Source organism: Populus nigra, chromosome 2, assembly GCF_951802175.1.
Source record: "Populus nigra chromosome 2, ddPopNigr1.1, whole genome shotgun sequence".
Classification (NCBI taxonomy): domain Eukaryota; kingdom Viridiplantae; phylum Streptophyta; class Magnoliopsida; order Malpighiales; family Salicaceae; genus Populus; species Populus nigra.
Window position 1 is genome coordinate 43,833,467 of NC_084853.1, and position 21,165 is coordinate 43,854,631.

The window sequence follows — 21,165 nt, forward strand, 5'->3', positions numbered from 1 at the left end:
AAATTTTCTGAAAAATCAATATTTTTTTGTGGTTCAAACAGAATCTATATTTAAGCGTATACATAATGATAGATAACTACTGCTGTATTGCAGAACCTGGATGTTTTCCTGAAGCAGCAGTTCGGAGTCTAGTACTGCACACGAATTACACTTGTGTTTTGCCGCGGGAGTACCATCTAAATGGAGGAGGTTGATTAAAATTTAATTGTTTTTATATTTTTAAATTATTTTAATGTATTGATGTTAGAAATTATTTTTAAAAATTTAAAATTTAAAATATTATTTTTATATTTTTTCAAATAAAAAAATACTTTAAAAAACAACCTTCTTCACATTCTCAAATCACCCTCTAAGTACCCTGTGCAGTGGTCTATAAGTTAAGACACTAAAACTATGTTCGATATGACTTAGATTTAAGGTAGTATTTAACTGGTTATTCAAAGAGAAGTTACAAATATATCCAGTCAGGAAGAACTTTTGATTTAAATTAAGAGTTTGTTATAAAATTTAGTTATTGTAAATTCTAAATAATATCATCACTTCTTTAAAAACACAAAATTTAAAGAATAAAACTGAAGACCCTCTCCTTCCCCCCCTGGTTTAAGAAATTCTTCTGCGGTGCCAAACAAATCACAGAAGAAACAAGAGTAGCAGTTCCTATCTTCACCATGAAGATGAGTGAGAAGGTTTCGTGTGAAGTGATCAATCTTTCATTTATGATGTCGGCTATCAACAGAATGCGCGTACACCACGCAAGTTCTTGCATTTAATAAACCGTGGGCCCTCTATACGCAACCTGCCAATGAAATAGATACAGATCTCAATTGCCCATATGTTTCTTCTTTCATCATAAATGAAAGGAACATTAAATACACTCACTCACAGTACTCGGTTTGAATTTTTTTTTTATTTTTATCCAGGCTCGTGAGTTTTTCACGTCTTTTGACTGAACCAAAATCACCGCCACTCTCATCCCCCACAAGTATCAGTAGTAGAATACTTCCGGCGTCTCCTGGCGGCAACCATTCAGAGCAACAGGAAATGTGAACTCGGGCGGCCATCTGATTCTGCTTGTGTGGTACTTGAATGCGAAAACATCAGAGTTTTGAAGTGACGCACAAATAGGAGAGCATGAGCGGGGGAATAGTCTTTGGGGTTATGATTCCATTGCAAGAAATGGCAAAAAGATATTCTAACAACAAATCATAACCGTATATGCTATCTTGCTATCTTGAAGAAAAGAAGAAAAGAAAAATCTAACAGCAAGCGATGGTCGAATTTGACAATGGATAGAACATATTTTTATCGAGAAATCATTTAAACCTTCTCCCCACCACACCACCGACACCCTAAGACAATCAAAAGGACCCAAAGAGGGGGGGAAAACAAAAAACTTTTATCCTAGTGAAGAGAGGGAGGGAGGGAGGGAGAGCCATGAAATTTTCTAAGTTAATGACTTTATTCATGGAACAGGAGGTGCAAGCGAGAAGGAGCTGATCCATCTCCATGCATTACAGCCTTCATTTCAACAGTAAGAAAACTAAGAGCAGAGAATATGAAACCAGTCTGTCAAGGAAATCAAAACGCAACAACAGAACTCAACCCAGCATCTATGTATCTGGGATTTCACAATCCGTTAAAACTCCATCCAGAAACCAACTAAAGCATTCCAGGATTAAATGCATACAGCAATCATTAAGTCTTCCACCAACAATATTTAGTTCTTAGAAGTTTCCCTCAGATGCAGAGCTATATCATCCTTGAATGGACAGCTTGAAACCTGTAACATCATCAGAGTTAAATCAGGTCAGGTGTCGCAGATCTCTCGAGGGAGTCAACAACCCCCCCCCCCCCACCCAAAAAAAAAAAAAAAACCATGATGAGAACTAATAATATCCTGTAATCCAGAGATCCAGTTTGTTATTATCACGTAAAAAAGGAGGCGGTTCAATACTCTTATGAAATTCTATACTAACCAAGTCTGTAATCAAATAACAAATCAAGGAGTGACTATTCCCTCACGCATTGACTAATCCATATTCCAGATAAATATTGCGTTCTTTTCTGACAGAAAAGCATAACCTTGGTAATTGGTATCTAGTTTATTATTTCAATCAATCTAAGATATCAAATCTTCCTCCTTTTCTTTTTTCTTTAAAGCAAACATCAAAGAATTAATAAGAGAAGAGATTTGGTGAAAACATACATTGGTGATGGCACTCACCGTTGCTAATCACTGACACCACACACCATTGTTGACTGCAATGAGAGGCATCTACCACAGGTTATTGGCAATAGATTGCCTGATCAATATGTGGAGGAATTTGTTTAATTTCAGTTCCAAGTTCCTGCTCAATCCTATACCTGTGGAAAAACAATTAGAAATTAGATATGTTAGTAAACTCCTTGATAATAGAAGCAAAGTTCCAATAGAAGGCAGAGGATGAAATGCATACAAGTTAAAGCGGTCCTCATATGTGATCAAATTCACAGCTAAACCAAGGTGTCCGAACCTTCCTGATCGTCCAACCTGTGTTTGAAACAAACATAAAGATAATGAAATAAAATTAATTTAGTATTGCTTGGAAACCTGTACATGAAACAAAGGTACGAAAGAATATACAAAAGTGTAATACAGTGTTGATTGAAAAATATAGCATCCAACATACCCTGTGAAGGTATGTTTCTGAGTTCTTGGGAAAGTCGAAGTTTATAACAACATTCACCGCTTGGATGTCTATACCCCTGGTGAAAAGATCTGCAACAAGCATCGTATATCATCAGAACATTATTCAATGTATATAAAGCACAATTTATGACTACTTCAACAACAAAAAAAAATCTCCCAAGAATAGAAAACTTGCTCTGTTATTATGTTGAAAGTTACAGCTCTACAAGATACCCAACAAAAAAATCCACATTTACAATTAAGAAATAAGTAGTTAGGTCAGGTCATTCCTCTTGGTTGCCACTTTTTCCCTAACTCCACAAGTTTTATTCCTTAATTACTCACATCATCTCAATTTGCTGACTATTTTCTCCTATTCTAGGAAATAAATTTTTTCTAGAAGCTAACATTGCCCACAACACGACTCTACATTAGAGTTGATCATTACTGTGGCAATGTTGCCTATTTAACAAACTTCATATCTTCCAACTATTTAAGGGCTATGTCTGTAATTTTAATTGAGCACGGATCCAGTCTTACCAACTTGGAGAGACAAACTAAAGCTTCATCTAATGTAATGGATCATCATCATTATTATTATGTACAAAAAGGTCATACAAGCTGATGAAATTTAAAAAAGCAAACTAAATCAACTGACAAAAAGACAAGAATACTCATAATTTCAGAGAACACAGGTAACACACCGGTGCAGACAAGATTCCTGCATGCACCATTGCGGAAGTCATGAAATACTCTGTTACGATGGTCTTGCAACATCTTTGCATGGATATAGAAACAGGAATAGCCAAGTTCTGTGATCTTTTTGGCCAGTAATTCTACCCGATTCACTGAGTTGCAAAAGATGATTGATTGGTTTATTTGCAGCTGCATATAGACCACAATGACATCATATTCACAAAAAAAAAAGAGAATACAAAATAGCTGTTTAGCTGATATCAAACCTTAGAGAAAAGAGTGTTCAAGCAATGGACTTTCTGTCGTTCTTCAACAAAAGCATAATATTGTGTAATACCCTTGAGAGTAAGTTCATCCATAAGATTGATAACATAAGGCTTCTCTAGATATCTATCTTTGAAGTCCTTAACAGTAACAGGAAATGTAGCTGAAAACATCAAAATCTGACGATTTGAAGGAAGAAAACGAATAAGCTGCTCTATTGAAGGTTGAAACTCTGGAGACAAAAGCTTATCAGCCTGAGGAACAAAATACAAGTAACATTCAGATGCTTGTACATCAAAAAGTTAACTCAAGCACAGCACTGATAATATTTACATAAGCACGTTATTTCATATCAGGTAAGAAACTACAAAAAGCAATTAGTAGAATTGAAGTTCAGTGAATGTAGCTGGGCTGGCAGCATTGACCTGGAAAACAGGGAAATTTTCTTCCTAAAAAACTAAAAGAAAAAGCGAAATTAAAGGACTGATAGCACCTTTCAAGTGGAACACATAAACATCATTAAATTGCTAACATACCTGCCAAATGAGTGAGAGAAACTATATGACAACGGATAATTTAAAAATTATATATATATATATATATATATATATAACATAGCATTGGCCCAGATTTTTTTGTTCCTTGTCATTATCAAAAATTATAAAAGTAACAAAGGGTGTTTTTTACATTCATGTTTCAAAGCATTTATTTCCCAGAACTCTCAAAACAACACATCATTCTTCTCCTCTCTACAACAGCCAAGAAATCTAGGCGGAGGGACAAAAGACTCAGATTTGGTTCTCTCAACCTTATGTTCAGGACCTAAACAAAGCACATGTTCTTTCAGAAGCCTAAACCAATCTCCTGTACACATCAGTGTACCTATTTCAACAACTCTTAAAAGTTAATACGAAATGGAAGTCAACTCAAATTATCACAAAACTATCAACTCAAGTTATATTACTGGAGACTCTAGTTGCATTAAAGTTTACCTCATCCAAAACAAGCATTGAACAATCTTTCAAAATGCACACGCCCTTTTTTGCAAGATCTAGTATTCTTCCTGGAGTCCCAACAAGTAAATGGACTGGTTGATATAAACGCATAATGTCATCTTTTAAACTAGTACCGCCAGTGGTGGCCATCACTTGAATTTTCAAATGCTTCCCAAGCTCCTTGCAAACCTGTGATGTCTGAAGAGCCAACTCACGTGTTGGCACAAGAATCACAACTGCATGCAAATGCTTTCGTTAAGTCAAATGCAATTTCCATAAATGTTAATCTGGAAGCAGATTACAATTTCATAGCTTCAAATAAAATCAAGTAATAAGAAAGACTGCTACTGGTGAATTGTTTACAAATAATAAGCTCATGTTTCATATTGCTTGAACAAATTGATATAAAGGTCAGTGTTGTCACAAGGCGCCAGGGCGCTCGCTCAAGCGCCCGAGGCAAGGCCAAGGCGCCTTTCTTAGCCAGAGGCGATGGAGTTTGAAGAGGCGCCGGCCTAGTGCATGAGATGCAGGCAATGAAGGCGTCGTCTGATGAAAATTGTCTGACACCAACACCAACACTGAGGATTGGTTTGAAAAGGCATCTCTTTGATTTCTGTTTTTTTTTTTTTTTGAAAATAAGAAGGTTTATGTTCTTTGTCTCCCCTTTTCTGGTTTTATACAAGATAAAACTTAAGGGTAGTTTTGTGAAAAACATAGATTAGGATAAAAAAAGAAGAAAAGAAACCAACATGAAAGTTAAAGAAGTGAAACAGATGTGGAAGTTGAAACGACAAGAACAGAAACAAACATTAAACACCACCTGAGAAGAAGAGAAAGACGAGTGAAGAACAACAAAGGTATTCCTCCTTTAACTGTTTTTCTTCCGTCATCTCATCCTTTTGTTTCTTAATTTCTCTCTTCCTCACTTTTTTTTTCTCTCTCCATGTTATTCCTTCTCTCTCTTCTGTTATGTTGCCAAAATTTCTACTAAGATATCATATATAATATTATACATGTAATGTTTTATGTCATACAGGTTGAGCACCTTGGTTCATTCAGGCGTGCGTCTAGCTCCTCGAGCATTTTCCAGGCTTGGCGCTTTTTAGCGCCTTTTGCCTTTGACAACACTGATTTAGGTTGTACAAAAAAAGGTCAGCTGAACTCAAATCATCACCCCACCATTATAGTGCTTATATTCCTATCTTCTCATTTCATTATCACTTCATAAACTCTACAGATAACATGTTCCTAAATGCCAAACTAGCCACCTGCAGTCATTATCACATCTGCAAGCAACAAACCATATGCATACATTCACCTTTCCATAATCGGACATAAGACTAATTAAATTGGTGGCTATCAGAAAAAGTCACAATGCAAAAGACAATAAAGCTGATTATATGATGTAAGACTGTCATAGTCCAATCATGCAGCTAATGCATCTCAATGGTCTTATATGATAAACATGCACATAAATAGCAAATGAAGAAGTTAATTGACTGAAGACGGACCTTGAATAAAATTGTTATCTTGGTCAATCTTTTCCAAGGCAGGAATGCAAAATGCCGCTGTTTTCCCTGTCCCATTTTTAGCTCTAGCTAGAATATCACTGCCAGTAAGAGCAATTGGTATGCTCTCTTCCTGAATAGGAGATGGTCTTTCAAAACCCTTCTCATATATTCCCATAAGCAACTCACGCTTCAGAAAATAATCCTCAAAATCATTCCCTTTTGTGGCTGTCACGTCCTGCAAGACAGATGTTTAAACAGTGAAACGGGATTCATAGAGATTTTTCCTTTTATAAAAGTCTGCGGATACACATGATGTTCACCAGCTCATTAATGAGACAGTACTTCCACAGTTCTTTTGACATTATATCTGTGAAAGAAAACAAAGGATCCACCAGACTATAAAAATGAACCATTTCCAACATCACCATGCAATAATGAAGTCAGATGAATGCTCTTTTACATGTGCAGAGCAAAGACAAGACAGTCCAAGGTTACATAATCCTTGTTTTAAGTTCAGAAACGTGCATGTAAATATCTGATTAAAAAAACCCTACCTCGGTTTGGTATCTCGTGTCAGCTGGTGGTATCTTTAGCTTTGCCTTCCAATCTTGTGAACTAGAAAGAAGAAACAAAAAACAGGAGACCATAAGACTTTAGTCCACAACAATCATTGGAAGCTTGCAAAAACACAAGGATTGCACTATAAACAAAGCATAGAGCAGCACAATGTACGCAGGGCAGGGTGAGAAGTCTAGAAATGTCAACAAAATCCCGCGCAATCTGATGCTGCTCTTGCATGGGACACAAATATTTCACACAGTACATCCGAACCAACAGATAACATCAAGTGATGCTCGCTTCCAGTCCAAGGTTTTTCACCATCATTTTCTGATCACTTATAATTATAGCAAGCAATCTCTGCGTTCAGATCCTTCCCTCACAGCATACTTAAAATACTACAGAAATAACATCTACGGGGCTCTTTTCCAACACTAGCAAACACTCATACGACATATAAATATTTAAACATAAACCAGTTACAAAAGAATTTATCCATATGAATAGAAGCTAACCTCGAGTCAACGGCCTCAGACTGAACAGTCTTTTCGACCTCGTCAACGCTCGAATCGGCAGCAGCTAGCTGACTCCTCCTCAACCACTGCTGCTGCTGCTGCTGCTGCTGCTGCTGCTGCTGCTGCTGCTGCTGTTGATGCTGTTGCTGTTGCTGTTGCTGATTGTGATTCTGTTGATGTTGATTATATTGTTGTTGGTGATGATTCTGCCCAAAATGTCTCTGCACGTACTGCTGTTGCGGCACCCTGGATTGAAAATTAGGGTTCGCACTCATACCTCCGCCTCTACCGGCGCCAATCCCTGGCGGGTACCTTCCTCTATTGTTGTTGTTCATCACAAAAAAAAGAAGCCTAACGCTAACTAAGCAACTAAATCACCGATTCAGACCCCGAATTTGTACAAAAAACTAGAAACAAGAACGATCTTAAGCCTAGGGTTCAAGGTTACAACGGTAGATTAAAATACTTACAGGAATCAATGAGATTTGAACCGGTGGCGTTTTGGTTCAAAGAATTAAAGACTAAAGACTTCTTTTGTGAGTTGAAATTGAAAATTTAAACAGTGAGAAAGAGAGAGAGAGGAAAATCTAATGTTCCATAATGGGGTAAATCGTAAATTAGCGCAAAACAGGAGGTTATTCCAAAGGAGAGCGCTGGTTCTGTAGGGGAGTGCAGAGGTGGTTTTCCGTTTGGATGAGATCGTAAATTCGGGTGGAAATTGAGGGGTCAAATGGAACGGATCTGAGGAGAAAATGAGAGGATGGAGTGATTTTAGACCTTGCAGGTATAGAAATTGAATGATTTCGTTTTTGAAGGCTACGGAAAGAGGAGATAAAGAGGAAGATTCATGGCGCTTGCTGTGTCTGTGTTTCGATGGAAAGGCCAAAAAATGAGGACGAAACCGTTTCTAGGGCTTCAGGATATTGTTTTGTTATTTGCATTTGTTGCCCTCATTTGTTTAAATTATTGAGTAACACCACCGACCTTTATTAAAATATTTTTTCATGGACACACCAAAGATGCCGCTATTGTTGCTTATTTACAAATTATAGCCATTTTAGTTTATTTTATGAAACTTTAGTGCTCTCTCTTTCTTTTTTTGCTGTAAAGCTTGAATGTGTAAATTCTTAAGATGATGCGAGAGCCACCTCAGAGGATGACGAGTCTAATTTTATTTCTTTTATTGTTTAAATGAGATTGTAATTAAAAAGAAATTTAAATTTACTGTAATTAATCAAACATAATCACAGCCTAATTAAGTTTAGTAATGGGTATAGTGCTACTCATGTTGCGTTCATATTATGTTTCATATCTTCAAATCTTCACTTGAAAAAAAAAACAATATGGCATATAATATAGTGAAAAACTATATTTTTATTTTCATTTGATAATTGTATAAATGTTTGATACTTAATGAGCTGTTATTTTTTTATTAGAAAAAAAAAAGGAATTGTGGTTTTCTCGGTAATTATCTAAGTAGTTTCCCTCTTTATAATGCTTCTATTAGTTATTGTTTTATTTCAATTAAATTTATTTAAAGTTAAAAATCTTTATTTCTGAAAATAAAGTTCCGATTCTAATTTCTCTGTTCCATTCTCTGTCGTCGGATCCAAAGGATTCAGATTTCAAAGGGACCATAGTGGATAAAACAAACAAGTTGCGAGGAGTAAGTAGCATTTCAAACATTTTAATACCGTTAAGAATTACCAAGACATCGAGGAGTTGGGTGCAATATAGCTTTATGTTTATATTCGGGTTGTTTGGTACAGTTTTTTTTAAATGTTTTTTATTTTAAAAAAATATTTTAATATTAAAAATATACAAAAATTAATATATTTTTAAATTAAAAATTATTTTTTAAAAACATATTTACATTAAAAATTCAAACACCTCCTTATATATTGTTTGTGTGGCAGTTTAACCATAATTTTCTTATTTTAAAAAAATATCTTTTTAATTTTATATATGTATTAATATTAAATATTAAAAATATATATATTATCTTAATATATTTTAAAAAATACTTTAAAAAAAAATATTTTTTCCGGCATCTCCTTGAAGGCTAAGCTATACGGATGCCCCCAGAACCATGTCTTTTACCGTTGACAGTCCCTCAATTGGTTTTTAGTTTTTACCCCTGATCTTATCATGTATATGGTAAGATATTTTGAGGAGGGATGATTATTTTCAATTTAGTTTGGTTTGATTTTTTAAGAATAAAAATTTGTTTAAATTTATTTGACTTGATTTTTTTAGTTTGACTTAGTTTTTTTAAGTTTTTTATTTAGATTCGATTTGGTTTTTTCGAGTTCAGATTTATAAAACAAAAACTGAAAAGATTAGTTTTTTTAAAATTTTAATTGGTTTTTTTTACGGTTTAGTTTTTTTAATTATTTTTTTATAATTTTTTCAGTTTAATTTATTTTTTAAATTTTTTAACAACTTATGTCCATACTATTGGATCGACAATAAAATATGACAAGCTAGTTTTTTTTTTTTCTGGGTAAAAAAACACCAAAAATCATAAAATTAAAAGCCATAGAATAGTATAGTATAGGATTAATTTACTGGCAATATTTTTATCATAATAGTAGGGAAGGTTGATTTCTTGATGGTTTTTTTTATATAATTTTTTAATTTTTAAGTTATATTTTATTTTACAAATACACGGGTTGTAACCCGTGATTTATTTGTAGAAAATAGATTAAGATAACGTTTGACACTGTAATTGAAAAATATTTTTAAAAATATTTTTTTTTATTTTTAAATATTTTAAAGTGTTAATATTAAAAATAATTTTTAAAAAATAAAAAATATTATTTTAATATATTTTTTTAAAAAATATATTTTAAAAAATAATTATTACCATCCTTTTAAACACCGTCATTTATCGTACATCAAAACACCAATAATTAAAAGGTTGAAATCATTAAAAATAAAAAAATTAGAAATCATCAAAGATAATTCAAAGGTTGAAATCATTAAAAATAAAAAAATTAGAAATCATCAAAGAAGAAAGAGTCCGTAGGTGCTTGTATGGGTCAAGAAAAAAAACAAAGGCAGCTTCAAAAGCAAGTAAACAAAAGGAAGAAAACGGAAAATCAAATCATATGATAGAGTGCTTTTTGCAAGCATTTGTAGGGCCGGATAAGATCAAAGAAGAAAGTGAAACTATAGAATTGAGCAAGAGCAAAAGCAATTCAACTTAAGGGGGAAGGCAAGCATGAAAAGATAAAGAATCAGGAAGGAGACAAATCTTGTAGGTACACCAACAAATCCACTTGTCTATCAAGAAGGAAAAGGAAATCAATCACCTGTGCCAATCTTGTCATATCTGATAAGCTTATATCTGCTCCTTCATGACATGACAGAACTGGAAATAAATAAAAATAATAATTTAAAAAAAAAATCGCAGTTTCTACTGCGAAAACAAAGAGCTCCATGGTATTTGCTCTATGGAACCACAAGTTTCCTCCATCACCTTCGTCAAACATAACAAGATAAAATCATTCACTAGGATTACAGGAATACAATGCAGAGACTTTATATCTTGTCCCATCATGGAGTTCAACTGATGTCAAGCAGCCCAGGAAAGAAAAAGGAAAATGCTGAAAATAGTTGCTCGAATACACCCTTATGTCTCTAGATGCAGGATCCAAAACTGTTATACCAAATGATGCATAAAGTAGATGTATTTCACAATCTGCCGTTTTCGGCCACAACCTTGTCTTCAGCTTTTCCTGAGGTGGATGCCAACTCCACTCTCAGGTTCTCTAACTTTTCTTCGCATGTCATGGCATCCAAAGCAGCAAGGATTTCCTTCTTGATCTCTGCTTGCATTTTTTCTACTTTTTCGGAACTCGACCCTCTTGCTATTTCTGACTTCAGTTCCTCAACTTTGTCACCAAGACCTGCAACGTTTATCACTCTTTCAATTTCTTCAGCTATCTCTTTATTCACCTTTGTTATTTTCTCTTGCCATGAAGGCGGTGGAGGTGCTACATTTCTTTTAGTTACCCCTACAATCTCCAACCCAACTGACTTTAGAAACTCAATCAGCTCTTGCTTAGCCCTCTCTGTTTGTTCCACCAAATCTTTGTCTGTTGCTTCGCCTTTTGACAACTTTTCTTGAGCATCCTTCAAAAGTTTCATCTTTGCTTTTAACTCATCTGGGACCTTTTGGTTTATCTCTGCTTTCAGTTTCTCACTTTTCTCTTTTAGCTCAATGAGCTTGCCGACCATGTTTAACTTTTCAAGCTTCTGCTTCAACCCAAGATAGGCTCCCGGTCGTGCCAAATTATGCTGGAATTCTTGCATGATTTGGTCGACCTTCTCCTTCAAGTGACGATTGGGGGGCTTATTAGGTTGGTCGTCTGAGGCTTTAGATAACTCCAATTTGACTGATTCGAGCTTCTCTTGTAAGCCCATTGAAATAAAAGCATTGGTAATCTCCTGGTCCAGGTCTTGCTTGAGCTTCTCAATTGCTTGGCTTGAAATTGGATCCGTAGCACTATTGGATTCGAGAATCTTCTTCTTCAAGTTTTCAAGCTCTAACTCGATATCATCTGTCATTGGCTTGTTAACCTCGGATAGTTTCATGTTGCGCTTTCTCTCTGGTTCCACCGGCACGCCTTCTTGGAAACCTCCAATATACCGATACTTGAGCTTCCGGTGGTGGAGCAACTCTTCCTTATCCATTTTTGTTAGTTCCTAGATACATGTTAGCATTGCTTTAAGTAGTGGGGATGACTAGAAAACCAACAAAGCAAATATGTAACAAAAGTACAGTGCAAAATCCTAAAGGAGAAGTAACCAAAAAAAGGGGGGAAACATCCTGCTTTACTGGCATGAAAGAAATTGAAATAGCAAATTTTTAAAGCACAATACTTCTATATAGATATAGTTGCCCAGGGCTCTATCTAATGGCAAAAAGGACAAGAAGTTGCAATCCGAGAATGACTTCAGTAGCAACATATAGAATTTTAATAAGGGAACAGTAAATGGACAAAATATGTTTCTCCTGAGTGAATAGATCTGCAAAATTTTGAAACGATGTTTGCTTACAAAAAGGGTTGCAGATGTCCTTGTTAGGTATCACTTACCTCCATGGTTTGGATGATTGCAAGCTTAATTTGTTGGGAAGACCATGCAGGATCCACATGGGCACCCCCAAGAGGCTCCTGTAAATGATAGCAATGACATCAGCAGTGAAAAGCTGAACTGAAGAAAGTTACTGAGTTGAATATATGCCATCATTATTCATTGGTGCTGAAAGAAAGAAAGAAATTGTTATGGGACCAGATTGCATACAGGAATTATGCCATCAGCAATTTTCAGCCTGTAATGTTCTTGAGCTGTGATCTTCAGTTTCTCAGCTGCCTAGAAAAGTTAACCATATCGTGATTAATTAAATGGCCAAATCATCATATAAATCTAATGATTAAACAATTAAAGTACCTTAGGAGCTGCTTGAGAAGACTTCCACAATATGGCCGCACATGCTTCAGGACTGATCAAAGAAACAATACCACAGAAATGATGCAACAACTCAAACATCAAGGAATCATTGAGAATTTGACCATGCAGAATTCCAGGAGTTTAAAAGCCACAAAGAAAATAACAGTGAAAGGAGAATTAATTGTGAATATAGAAGACTCCATAATCGGAGCTAATGGTCAGAGGTGAAATGATGAAGCTCTCATATGTGCAATTGTAACACTCTAGTTACAAACCAATAGTAACATTACAATTGCAATTGTAACATTCTAAATTTCCAGTTTCAACACTTTGAAATATCAGTTTACATCCCAAGAAGGTACCTAAACAGAAGCAGGATACTTTAAGCAGAGCAGTCTTCCTATTTGCAGCTTGATTAGTTCATTAACGAGGAATAGAGAGTTTATCATCTATAATTTGGAACCCTAATGAGAACTCCAAAGGTTTCCTAGATTGCAACTAACAAATAGTACAATTTCGAAAAGAGAAAAATAAGGAAAGAAGAAAGAACTACTATCACCTTGCAACATAGAAAGCAGAGTTCTCGAGCATAAGCATTTTATTGCAACAAGCAATTGCAAGAGCTCCACCAGAACCACCTTCACCGGTTACAATTGATACAATAGGCACTTTCAGGCCAAACATAGTCCTCAGATTATGAGCTATTGCTTCACCCTGAGTCAGAAGAGAACAATCCATTCATGATAATGGCATGGACGCATGAATGCTAGGCTACTTCCAAGGTAAGGGAAAGGTGTGCACACACCTGACCAAGTTCCTCAGATTTGAGATCAGCAAAGGCCCCAGGAGTGTCAACAAAAGTGATTATGGGGAAACCATGGTGATCAGCATATTTCATCATGCGCAAGGCCTTCCGATAGCTGTTTATGTCAATGCTTTAAGCATAAATCTAGTCCTCACCAGAAAAACATGCAAGCGATGCAAGGCTCCTGATGACAATTTCAGTATTCTTTGCAACTTGCAAGAACAATTAATGATATTTTTATCTTGGCCAGAATTTTCTAAAATTGTGCAAAATTAAAATGTCTTGCAATTTGATAGCTTCTTTTATTCATTTATTGTAACATTCTTGAACATACCCATGAGGAGTTGGCATTGCAAAGTTGCGAGCGATATTCTCCTTTGTGTTCCTACCTTTTTGATGGCCTATGAACATGTAGCTTTTACCATCAATGGTTCCAATACCAGTCACAATAGCTGGATCATCATAACCTGCACGATCTCCATGGAGTTCCACCCACTAAACAATGACGAAAGAAAAATCAGAAATTACACTTCAAAAGTTAGTCTCAATACTAAAGAAATGCCATACCTTCTCAGTGATATTGAAAATATTATCAAGAACTGTTGGTCTGTTGGGATGCCTAGCAATAGACAGGCGCTGAATGGGTGTCAAGTGCGTGTATAAATCTTTCAGTGCCTGAAATTGAAGTGTAGAGAACGAATAGACGCAATTAACATGAATATCAAATAGAAATAACAGATAAGACTAGCATAGTACCTATCTATCAATGTTAGAGTTGGTTGTCTATGCTGGCCTACTTCAACAATTCACTAGTTCAGATACTTGCAGACATTATAAACAGAATTATGCCATATAAGTTGCAAGAATCAATGCCTCTATCAAAGAATTATGCCATGTAAGTTGCAGGAATTATGTGTTGCAGGGACCAAGAGTTAATGAAGTCAAGGATCCCTGTGGATATCTAGTTAATCCAAATGCTCAACGCAAAAATGCAAAATGATGCTGAATTTTGATTCGACTGTAAAAACTGAAATGGTTATAGGTTATAGCAAAATTTACCTGCTGATACTTGTTTTCTAAAGCCAAAATTTGATCACTGAAATCCAGGCCAGTTTCATCAGCCATTCTACGTACCTGCAAGAAACATAATGAGCCATACAGCAAATAAATAATAAAAGGGCTCAAGGGAAATTGTTGCCTTGTCAATAGAATTACACTAATAATAACAAAGAAAAACAACTAACTGACCTCAATAATTCTCTTTTCAAGATCAATCAATGGCTTCTCGAAAGGAAGTGTCACTGGTTTTGGTTTCTCTGTTAAAGGCTTGAAATGAGACAAGTAACTCAAGTGCCCACTAGTAATATTTGGATCAATATTATCAGGCCAAGGGTATTCATGCTTCTTCCATTTCTTAGTTCTTGCAATGACACGAACCCCTTTACACCTATATCCATTTCCCCTTCTAAATTTACAACTTCTAATCAAATTTTCACCAAAAACATCCTTGACAATGGAAGCATTTGAACCAAGTTCAATACATGGCCTCTCTTTGCCACAATTTCCAGCTGATATAGATAAGGTGGTGGCCATTTTGGACAAGACAGAAAGAATGTGAAGCCGGTTACTGGTTGTGAATTTTTAATCCAAGTAAAGAGGAGAAAGAAGAAGATTATTAACAAGGTTTGGAAGAAAAAGAGAAAAAATGGATAAAAAGTGGTGATTGGACTGTTTTTAATATCACGCACTGATTGGACTGTTTTTAAATCACGCGCTGGTTGGATTAAATACCTGCAAGCAAAATCTAGAAGGTGGGCAAGTCATCACATGAAGTGGATAACTACTACCATCATCGGGACCCACCACTGATGGATAGTACTACTAACTACGCCTTTGCAAAAACTACTGGCCCCGTCTATCGGTAGTGATTAGCCTGATTTATTATTAAATAATTATAATTATATTATAAATTATTAAAAAAAACTAATGACAAGCTATTTTAAATTTTTTTGGATTTGTTATTATTAAAAAAATTTATCAACAAAAAATATTTTTCAGTCAAAAAAATTTTGATTTGATTTTCAAAAAAATATTTTTTTTTGTTTTGAACAGAAAATACTTTTTAAAAATTATAAAAAAATTAAAAATATCATATTATTTACTGATTATATCAAATTTAGTTCTCAAACTTTGAATTGTTATACATATTTTTTGTTTTGAATATTTTTTTTAATTTTATCCTTTGGAATTTAATTTTTATATTAACTTTGGTCCCTATTTTTATAATTGTTATTTGATTTTTCCTTGTTATTTTTTAATTAAATTTTTTTATCTATCAAATTTTATCCTAATTTTTTTTATTACTTATTTTATTTGAAATAATTTATGAAAAGGTAATTATTATTATTTTAATTCTTTACCTTTCAATTTTTTTATTTGTTAGATTTGATCTCTGTTATTTTAATTATTATTTACTTTATTTGATATAATTTATGAAATTATATTTTTTTTCAATTTCATTCTCATTCAACATTTTAATTTGCAAGATTTGTTCCTTATTATTTTAATAAACTTGAAAAAAATAATACATTAATAAGTTATTTTCCAACTTATTTTTCATAATATAACCAAATACTAAAAAACATTTTCCAACTTATTTTTTATTATATTATCAAATATTAAAAAATAATTCACTTTTTCATAATTTACTTTTCTAAAATTTACTTTTTAAAAAAAAATTATTTTTTTATCAAATAAATAATAACTAAAAAAAAAGAAAACACTTTACACCTAAAATATAGTTTGCCGTGTTCGGGAATGGTATTTTTTTTCTTCCCTGCATTTAAAAAAATAACTCTTAGCAAAATGTTTAAGGGTAAAATAGTTATTGTATTATGATAATTTTGGTATACCGGAATTAATTGGAGACATGAATAGTATTTTAGTTTTAATTGTACAGTAAATTTACATTATTATCCTTAAAAATATATATTTTTAGCTTTTACACGAGGGTTGCTTTTGTATTTTCATTGAAAAAATAACAGGTAAAATAACTTATATATCGTTGGAATAAAATTAAAAAAAAATTAAATTGATATTTTTTAGTGTTTTTTATTATTTAGATGTTTTATTATAAAAATTAAAAAATATCTTTTAAAAAAATTAAAAGCACTTTGTACTGTAATATCGAGCACACAAACATTAAATAAGCTTTTATATCAAGAGAATGTTTAGAAGTATAATAATAATTATTTTTTAAAGTGTTTTTTATTCGAAAATATATTAAAATATTTTTTTATTTTTAAAATTTATTTTAATATCGACAAATCAAAACGATAAAGAAATACTAAAAAAATTAATTTAAAATAAAAATAAATAAATTTTAACCAAAAAAAAAAGAAGAGTTGAAACTCAATGTTAAATCCCCGCGCATGTATATTTCGGTACAAATAATATAGCAATAATATTATTACTAATATGGGCGCAGGCAAGGATTAATTAGGATAGATTGAATCATAATTACGCGTGCTTAATGTTTGATTTAATTATTTTTGTTTTCTTGTTTTGTTCAGTACGGATGCGTCGAAGTGCTTCCGTTGCTGTGGCTCATGAGGTTTCTTCTGCTAATCTAGGTATTGATGGTATCGTCATTCATCACTGTAAATATGCTCAATGAATGTGCATTTGTGTTAAAAAACTTGTAGAATTTAAGGGTTTGAAGTGAAAATGTTATCGTTTTCCGGTGAAGGATCGTCAACTGAGAACCCGTGTATCATGGAAATTGTAAGAATCCGGTACTTTTTGCCTGCATTTAATGTCTGTTTATCAATTTGTAATTCTTGTTTCGCTTAATTTTCTGTTGGCATTGCATGTTACTGACGTTAATATTTTTGTTTCCGATGATCTGTGGGTGGTTTTATAGCCGGCGCGCTGTGTGTGTGTGTGTGTATATATATATTAAAACCTCAACCTAATTTCTGGTTCTTTGAAATTGAAAATTAATAAAATAAAATAATTCCTTACATCTGAAGTGAAGAGAACAATCCCAAGCAGCAACTTCTGATAAGCTTGAATTTGTTATTGCTATTTCGCATAATGGGCACACCACCATTTAAACAGTCTGGTCTGGTTTGGTGTGTACCTTTTCAGACAACTGATAGTATATCTTAGAGGTAGCTGGGGGTAACGTGTTCGTAATTGTGTTTTTTAAAATTTAAAATTTTTATTTTTGTTTAAAAATATTTTTTTATTGTTTTGATATTGGAAATAATTTTTAAAAAATAAAAAAAATATTATTTTAATATATTTTTGATAAAAATTATTTTAAAAAACAAATATCACACCTTAAAATTCCATCTTCACCCTTAACTTGAAAAATAAATCAACAGCCATCATGTCAAATAGCAATAACAGTTGGTTTTTCATTTTCATGATTAAATTTCTGTTTCCCCCCATTTTGCCCCCCTTGCAATTCTTCTCCAGAAAAAGTCAGAGCACCAAACCTTTTTTTACTCCAATCCAACAGGTTTACATCCACAATTAGATGATTAACATTTTTATCTCATAGATGTTTGGGATCTCCAATCACGTGTCCGCTTTACACAGGTCGATCCAAAGCAATTTTCTCCATTGCAAGAGAAGCCAAGAATTTGTGACGAACTTGGTATAAATTAGTTTTGTTTTGACAAGAGAAAGACTTCTTTGTTTAATTTCCATGTGTCTGAGGAGGGAACGAAGAACAACCCCAGGGTGCTTTTCATTGTTCGGACACCTCTTAGATTCTCAGACAACTTGAACACAAAATATTTCCCGAGTTCCAGGATCATTTTGAAGGATACAAGGAAAGAGGAATAAAAAGAAAGAACGATGGCATTCACGGGAACCCTGGATAAGTGCAAGGCTTGTGATAAGACTGTTTATTTTGTTGATATGATGTCTCTTGAAGGGGTGCCTTATCATAAATCCTGCTTCAAATGCAGCCACTGCAAAGGAACTCTTGTGGTATGTTTTCCTCTCCCTTCCTTTATGCTCTGCTTCTCGTTCCAGTTCTTCTTTTTATAGTTTTTTCTTTATAATCTTAGTGTTATTTAAATGGGAATTTATATTTATCTAAAACAATTGTGCAATAAGGGTTCCCCTTCAAGGCTAAAACATATTATATTAATGTTCATGTGTTACAAGCTAGATTGATCAACTGGGTTTGGAAAAAAGCAAGCCAACATTCAACATTGGTGGAGTTTCCAATTCACGGATTAGTAATTAGTTGCCTTTCATTGTTTTTTTTTGTTTGTTTTTTTGGCTTCGGAGTTGTGACAAATGATATTCCACCATTGAAAATAATTCTGCGCATGGCAGATGAGCAACTACTCATCCATGGATGGAGTCCTCTACTGCAAGACTCATTTTGAGCAACTTTTCAAGGAGGGTGGAGATTTCAGCAAGAATTTTCAGAAAGGTGGTATCTTTTTTTTTGTGTCCTTTATTCAATTCTCTTACCGTACTGTTTCGATGAGATGCCATTGTTTGATTAATTTTTTCCCATATACATTAACAATTTGACGACATTTTCTTGCAGGGAAGCCCGAGAGGACTCATGACCTGGTACAATATTCATAATCTCCATTTTAAGTGCTTAGGGTGTGTTTGGATGTCCCATCAACTGATTTATGGTGGCATTTGGAAACCATCCTGATGAATGATATTTTTCTGGGATATTTCAAAATACATTCTAGTTTTCAGATTTTATCCTTTTCTTCCATGACTTGTAATAACACTATAATTTCTGTGTATTTTTACAGTCGAGGATCCCCAGCAAACTATCTTCAGTGTTCTGTGGAACCCAAGACAAATGCTCCGCTTGCGGCAAAACAGTGTACCCATTGGAGAAGGTTTGTTTTCAGCTCTAAACTTAAATAAATCCATTAGGTCCTAAAGACCTGTGTGCTATTTATACCCCTACAATTATCAGATAAATGACCAACATATTCTTAGGTACATCGTATCTATTATAGATGGATCTATCTGAGAAATGTTTTCAAGTCTCTGTTATTTAATAGTCATGCCTATGATAATCTGGAATAAGTACATATGTGCTATAACCATTGATGACATAGGTTACCATGGAGGGAGAATGTTACCACAAGACATGCTTCAGGTGTGCTCATGGTGGATGTCCACTCACACATTCATCTTATGCTGCTCTTGATGGAGTCCTCTACTGCAAGGTCCACTTCGCTCAGCTCTTCATGGAAAAGGGAACCTACAGCCATGTCCTTGCATCAGCTGCACACAAGAGATCAAATTCCACACCTCCTGAACTGGCCGAGTCAAACCCAGAGGAAGGAGCTGCTGTGGAGGAGGAAAAGTCAGGAGAGCAATCTTAAACAAAGCACATCATGTTTTCTTGCATTGCTATCTTTTCAAGTTGCCAGGACTGCTTTGAGTTTTCATGTTGTTGAATATTATTGCCGGATTGTGTTCAAAGTTTGTTTTTGGATTTGACTATCTATGTTACAGATGCCTTGCTACAGGATATTGAATTGCACTAGTTTTTACAAATTCCTCCTCTTGCAATTTAGTACTCTTGGCAACAGGATACAAATGAAAAACCCAAATCCTAGGAACCAGTATCAACATTTATTGATCTCAGCTCTTTGCTCAGATGGCTTGCGTTTTCTATGGATGCCAGAGTTTCAACTCTCTACCATGCAAATTTACATTCCAGCTCCAGCTAGCTCCCTTGAAAATGTAGATTGAAGAACAGAATTATGTTGGATTTCAAATATTATTATTATTATAATCAGAAAAACTAAGAGGGGTTAGTGGTTCATTGTGCCCTCTTAGAGAGATCAATGTGGATTAATAGTAATTCCTTTTCTTTTAGTCTTTAAATTTTTTTTTTCATTTTAATCCCTTAATTTGTTTTGTTTTTATTTGGTTCTTTAATGTTGCATTGATTTATGATTAGTCTTGAAAATTTGTTTTTTTAATACTTGCTTATAGGAATCTCATGTTGTTAGAGAAATGTTCTGTCATTCAGTTGATGCTCAGTTTAGAGAAATAAAATTTAATTTTATTGATTTAAAAGAATTAGATCTTTAAAGATCGAATTTGAAACTTGAACAAATGTTTAGTCTCATTTTGTTAATATAAAACCAATGACTAATTTGTGCGATCAAAGGAAGAGCTCGTGTTTTTTTTGTCATTTAACTTTATTTAAAAAAAAAATTCCTTCCACACGTTGTATTTATTTATGATTTGACTTGGTAATTTATAATTTATTTCAATTATATATAGGGTTACAACAATGTTGAGGGAAAATTCCTAAACTCGGTTGATCTTTGATTTGGAAAAATATAATAAAATTATATTAATGCAAAACAATTAAAACTTAAGATATCAAAATTGAACCTAAAACAAATACAATGAGCAAGGGTATACAAGTAGTAAAACTTTGTTGGTGTGTGTGGAAGCTAGTCATCGTGTTATGGCCGCACATGCAGCTTTCTATGATGTTCAAACATTGGTCTCCTTGATAGTATTGGAAGCGACGCACAAAGAGGTGGTGCGGTACATGTATGAGTTGGCCCTTGTTTTTTTTTTTTTCCCTCTTCTCATCTCTTTTCCACCCTTCTCTTTAGAATTCGTGCTAATCTGCTAAAAAAATAAAGATGTCATGTCATCTTGCTTGGTTTCA

General features: G+C 33.9%; 3 protein-coding genes across 4 annotated transcripts; 1 reads left to right on the plus strand and 2 right to left on the minus strand.

Moving 5' to 3' along the window:
* Positions 1-1,440: 1,440 nt before the first annotated feature.
* On the minus strand, positions 1,441-8,116 carry LOC133682248 (DEAD-box ATP-dependent RNA helicase 8-like). 2 transcript variants are annotated; one of them, XM_062105535.1, is made up of 10 exons: positions 7,208-8,116; positions 6,689-6,749; positions 6,135-6,369; positions 4,621-4,859; positions 3,631-3,882; positions 3,373-3,553; positions 2,670-2,758; positions 2,457-2,530; positions 2,207-2,364; positions 1,441-1,780 (listed from the first exon to the last, which is right to left on the minus strand). In XM_062105535.1, the coding sequence occupies exons 1-9, from the start codon at positions 7,540-7,542 to the stop codon at positions 2,286-2,288; spliced, it is 1,545 nt and encodes a 514-aa protein (XP_061961519.1). In that variant the 5' UTR covers positions 7,543-8,116; the 3' UTR covers positions 1,441-1,780; positions 2,207-2,285. The 2 variants fall into 2 exon arrangements, with proteins under 2 accessions (XP_061961519.1, XP_061961518.1); XM_062105534.1 differs by having other exon boundaries at positions 2,225-2,364; positions 7,208-8,115.
* A 2,355-nt stretch (positions 8,117-10,471) lies between these two features.
* On the minus strand, positions 10,472-15,195 carry LOC133682663 (acetyl-coenzyme A carboxylase carboxyl transferase subunit alpha, chloroplastic-like). Its single transcript, XM_062106124.1, has 10 exons — positions 14,718-15,195; positions 14,529-14,603; positions 14,037-14,144; positions 13,804-13,964; positions 13,470-13,584; positions 13,224-13,378; positions 12,665-12,716; positions 12,518-12,586; positions 12,310-12,387; positions 10,472-11,917 (listed from the first exon to the last, which is right to left on the minus strand). The coding sequence occupies exons 1-10, from the start codon at positions 15,060-15,062 to the stop codon at positions 10,904-10,906; spliced, it is 2,172 nt and encodes a 723-aa protein (XP_061962108.1). The 5' UTR covers positions 15,063-15,195; the 3' UTR covers positions 10,472-10,903.
* Positions 15,196-17,901: 2,706 nt separating this feature from the next.
* LOC133682198 (LIM domain-containing protein PLIM2b-like) lies at positions 17,902-20,027 on the plus strand. Its single transcript, XM_062105484.1, has 5 exons — positions 17,902-18,470; positions 18,825-18,924; positions 19,045-19,070; positions 19,268-19,357; positions 19,583-20,027. The coding sequence occupies exons 1-5, from the start codon at positions 18,336-18,338 to the stop codon at positions 19,850-19,852; spliced, it is 621 nt and encodes a 206-aa protein (XP_061961468.1). The 5' UTR covers positions 17,902-18,335; the 3' UTR covers positions 19,853-20,027.
* Positions 20,028-21,165: the final 1,138 nt, after the last annotated feature.